At 58.3% G+C, this 3,548-nt stretch overlaps 1 protein-coding gene across 1 annotated transcript; it reads right to left on the reverse strand.

Annotated features, from left to right (window-relative positions):
- Positions 1-417: 417 nt before the first annotated feature.
- Positions 418-3,240, reverse strand: CHST3 (carbohydrate sulfotransferase 3; the record flags this gene model as incomplete). Its single annotated transcript, XM_082853962.1, has 2 exons — positions 418-1,699; positions 3,083-3,240. 2 exons carry the CDS (start codon positions 3,238-3,240, stop codon positions 418-420), a joined length of 1,440 nt encoding a protein of 479 aa, XP_082710088.1.
- Positions 3,241-3,548: the final 308 nt, after the last annotated feature.

A 3,548-nucleotide genomic window follows, 5' to 3' on the forward strand; every position in this document is an offset into this window, starting at 1 on the left:
CTGTGTGTGTGTGTGTGCGTGTGTGTGTGTGTGTGTGTGTGTGTGAGAGAGAGAGAGAGACAGAGACAGAGACAGAGAGAGAGAGACAGAGAGAGAGAGAGGGAGAGAGAGGCGAGAAAGGCTTGTCAATAGGCTCGGGCCTGCCTGGGCCTGCTCAGGACACCACAGCCCCTTAGGTCTGGGTTTGCAGCCCTCAAAAGGACTGGCCACTGTCCTGTTCTCAGCGGGAAGCTCCAGGCCCACAGCTAGGGCGGGAAGCGAGCGGGCTGAGGGCCTACTTCTACAGCGCAGGCGCCACCTACGCCCTGCACGTCTTCCCGCCCACCCCTGCGGCGGCGCTGCAGGCTCCCAGCTGGCCTGGGTGAGGCAGGCAAGACGGGGCATTCACCAGGAGGGGTGCTCGACGCCCCGGGTCCCCTACGTGACCCAGAAGGTGCCGCGCTCCTCCAGCAGGCTGACGGAGCGGTTGGAGAGCGAGGCGGCGTCCTGCACAGGCTTGTAGCCAAAGAGGCGCATGGCGGGGCCGCAGGCAGCCTGTACCACCTGCGCTAGCTTGAAGGGCATGCTGAAGCGCCACTTCTCAAACTGCTCCGAGGAGTTCTTCTGCGTGGAGTAGATGCCGTCGTGCGCCGCCTGGGTGTTCTTCTGGATCCAGTCCTCCACCTGCGGGGTCAGCGGAATGCCTGCAAAGCGGTACATCTCCTGGGCCTTCTGCAGCGGCCTGAGGGCCACGTCCTCGTAGCGCACCAGCATGTAGCGGCCCCGCAGCCAGGCCGGCTGCCTCAGGCCCAGCTCAGCGGACAGGCGGATGCTCTCACAGTTGCCCTTCAGCCGCAGCACCTCCTCCTCCCTCAGCTGGTCCTGTCCCTTGGCCAGCCAGTTCTTCCAGGTCTCGTACTTGTCGGCGAAGGCCACCATGCGGGAGGCTAGCACAGCGCGGGGGTCGCGCACCAGCTGGATGACGCGGAGGTCCAGACGGGGGTCCTCGGCCAGCGGCTGCAGGAACTCCAGCTGCCGTATGCGGACGGCCTTGATTGCCATGTGCTCCTTGCGGCGGCAGGCCTCGGAGGCCAGCGTCATGTTGAGGAGGCCGCAGCGGCGGTTCTTGCAGGGGTACTTCTCGAATACCTTCTTGACGAGGGGCGTGCAGACGGGGTCCTCGCAGAGGGAGCGGCTGGAGCCCCGGCGGAACACGAACTGGGTCAGGTGGTCCTCGGGTGCCGGGATGATGAAATGCTCCAGGAGGTACAGGTCGCACAGGAAGAGCTGCTTGAGCACGTCGCGGTATACCAGGGCCGAGCCTGCGGCGTTGGCGCCGCCCTGCTCGAAAGACACCGTGCGCTCGATGTGCCACAGCGGCTCGAAGAGGTAGAAGATGTTGCCCTGCTGATTGAAGAACTCGCCCACAAACGAGGAGCCCGTGCGCGTGGTGGCCATGAGGAGCAAGTGGCGCCGGGGCGGGGCCTCGGCGGGTGGGCGGGACTCCTGCTCCCACTCTGTGGTCTCCTCCTCAGCCTCCTCTGCCGGCGCCACGCCTAGCTGCAGACTGAGGTTTCGCAGGCGGCTCTGCAGCTGCGTGAAGGCCGAATCCAGCTCACTCAGGGAAAGGAGGGATGCGTTCTCGGCCAAGACTAGGGCTGGGTCGGTGCTATTGGCATCTGCCGGGGATTGGGGGATCTGCTTCAGTTTGTCCGAGACCCTGTGAGAACAGAGGGATACCGGGGTCAATGACTGACTGGGGACTCCATCCCCTGTGCCACCCTGAGGAGCATCCCAGGATAATCACCCAGAAGCCGACTCTGAGGCAAGGATTTGAGCGTAAGTAGTTTATTTGGGACTTGATCACAGGAAGAACGGGTAGAGGGGTAGGGAAGTGAGGCAGGGAGGAAAGGAAGTCCATAAGGGTGAGCAGGCTACCCCTGTGGCCAAATCGCTCTGCCGGAGGAACCCCAGGAGACGGTGTAGATAGAACACACCTCAGGATTCTCTACCCAAGGGGTGTGAAGCTCCCAGTTGGCCTTGACTGAGGGCTGCTCCCAGAGGCATTTACTCCCCAGGACTTGTGGCTTGCCAGTGTGCAGGTGGAGGGAATGCCCTCAGGTGGAGAGTTGCAGGATCTTGCAATAGGACCCAGTAGGCACAAACTGGAGCAGTCCATGCTAAGGAACCCAGGCAGGGCACTGACATAGTGCCTACTACATAGCCCTATTCCTAACCTACCCATCCTGGTTGATGCTTTCTTGCAGGGGTTGTGCTTGGGAGAGAAGGTCTGTGAAATCTTTCTATGTCTTGCAGGCCCACTAGCAGGGCCACTGCACACAGCCGTACACTGCCAACTCTAGGGGGCAGCATTCCCAGCGTAGCTGTTGTGAGTGCACACCCCTGGAGTTGAACAGTGCACAACCTGGGCAGCTGAACGTGGCAGCCCTGCCCACCACAGTATCTGTACCAGGACCCTGCCTCACCCTCATCCATGACTTCAGATTGGTATAGGAGATATGCTGTTAATGTGAGGCATCATCCTAGGCCAGGAAGTTAATTAATAATAATAACCACAGCCAGCAAGTACAGGACACCAACTGTGTGTCAGGCACAGGGCTAAACGCTTTTACATTTTCTTATTTAATCTTTACAACAAGGCAGGCCCCATTATTAGTCACATTTTACGGAAGAGAGACCTAAGACAGAAAAGTGAAATAATTTGTCTAAGCTGTCACAGCTAGAAAGGGCCAGAATCAGGGGAATTCCCTGGCGGTCCAGTAGTTAGGACTCCATACTTCCACTGCAGGGGTCATGGGTTCAATCCCTGGTGGGGGGACTAAGATCCTGAAAGACGTGCGCTGCGGCCAAAAAAAAGTGCCAGAATCAGGATTCCAACTCAGACTGCCTGAGTCTGGAGCCCAAGTCTCACAGCTGTGCAGTCCTGAGGACATGGGCATGACCTACTGCCTGGGCACAGGAGAGGTCTGATGATTACTGGTTGAGGGATTGCCTTTGTAGGTCCACAGACAGCCCTATAAGCTACCTCTCTGCCCCCACCCACCCCACCTTGATAGGGAAGACTTGGGCTTGCATCCCTCACCTTGATATGATTTTATTTTCCTTTTCAATGAAGACAAAAACCACCACCACAAAAGCCAGGAAAAGGGCATATTTGCTCCTCATTCTCAGGCTGTGCAGAAAGTGTCGGCAGTCCTGGGGCAGAGTGAGTCCTTTCTCCATGGGGAAGGGTAGGGCCATGGGCACTCAGCTTGGGGACATCACTCAGGACCTGGCTCGTTGTTCAGGTGGGGGACACCTGGTCCTGTGGAGAGATGAGCGGTCAGGACACCCTTGTCTGTAGATGAGAACAAACAGGAGCTTTTCCACCAGACTTTTGGGGACCACAGCCCTGTTTTGTCAGAACCCCAGACCCACTCTCCCAATGGACTATGCCCCAGAGACTCGAAATGAGGTCATTCAAAATACCAATGAACCTTCTGATTCGTCCATGTCACTTCCAGCAGTTTATGCTTTGACTTCACACATGACTGAAAGGCAAGTGTATG

Source organism: Leucopleurus acutus (assembly GCF_964270905.1).
Source record: "Leucopleurus acutus genome assembly, chromosome: 14".
NCBI lineage: Eukaryota > Metazoa > Chordata > Mammalia > Artiodactyla > Delphinidae > Leucopleurus > Leucopleurus acutus.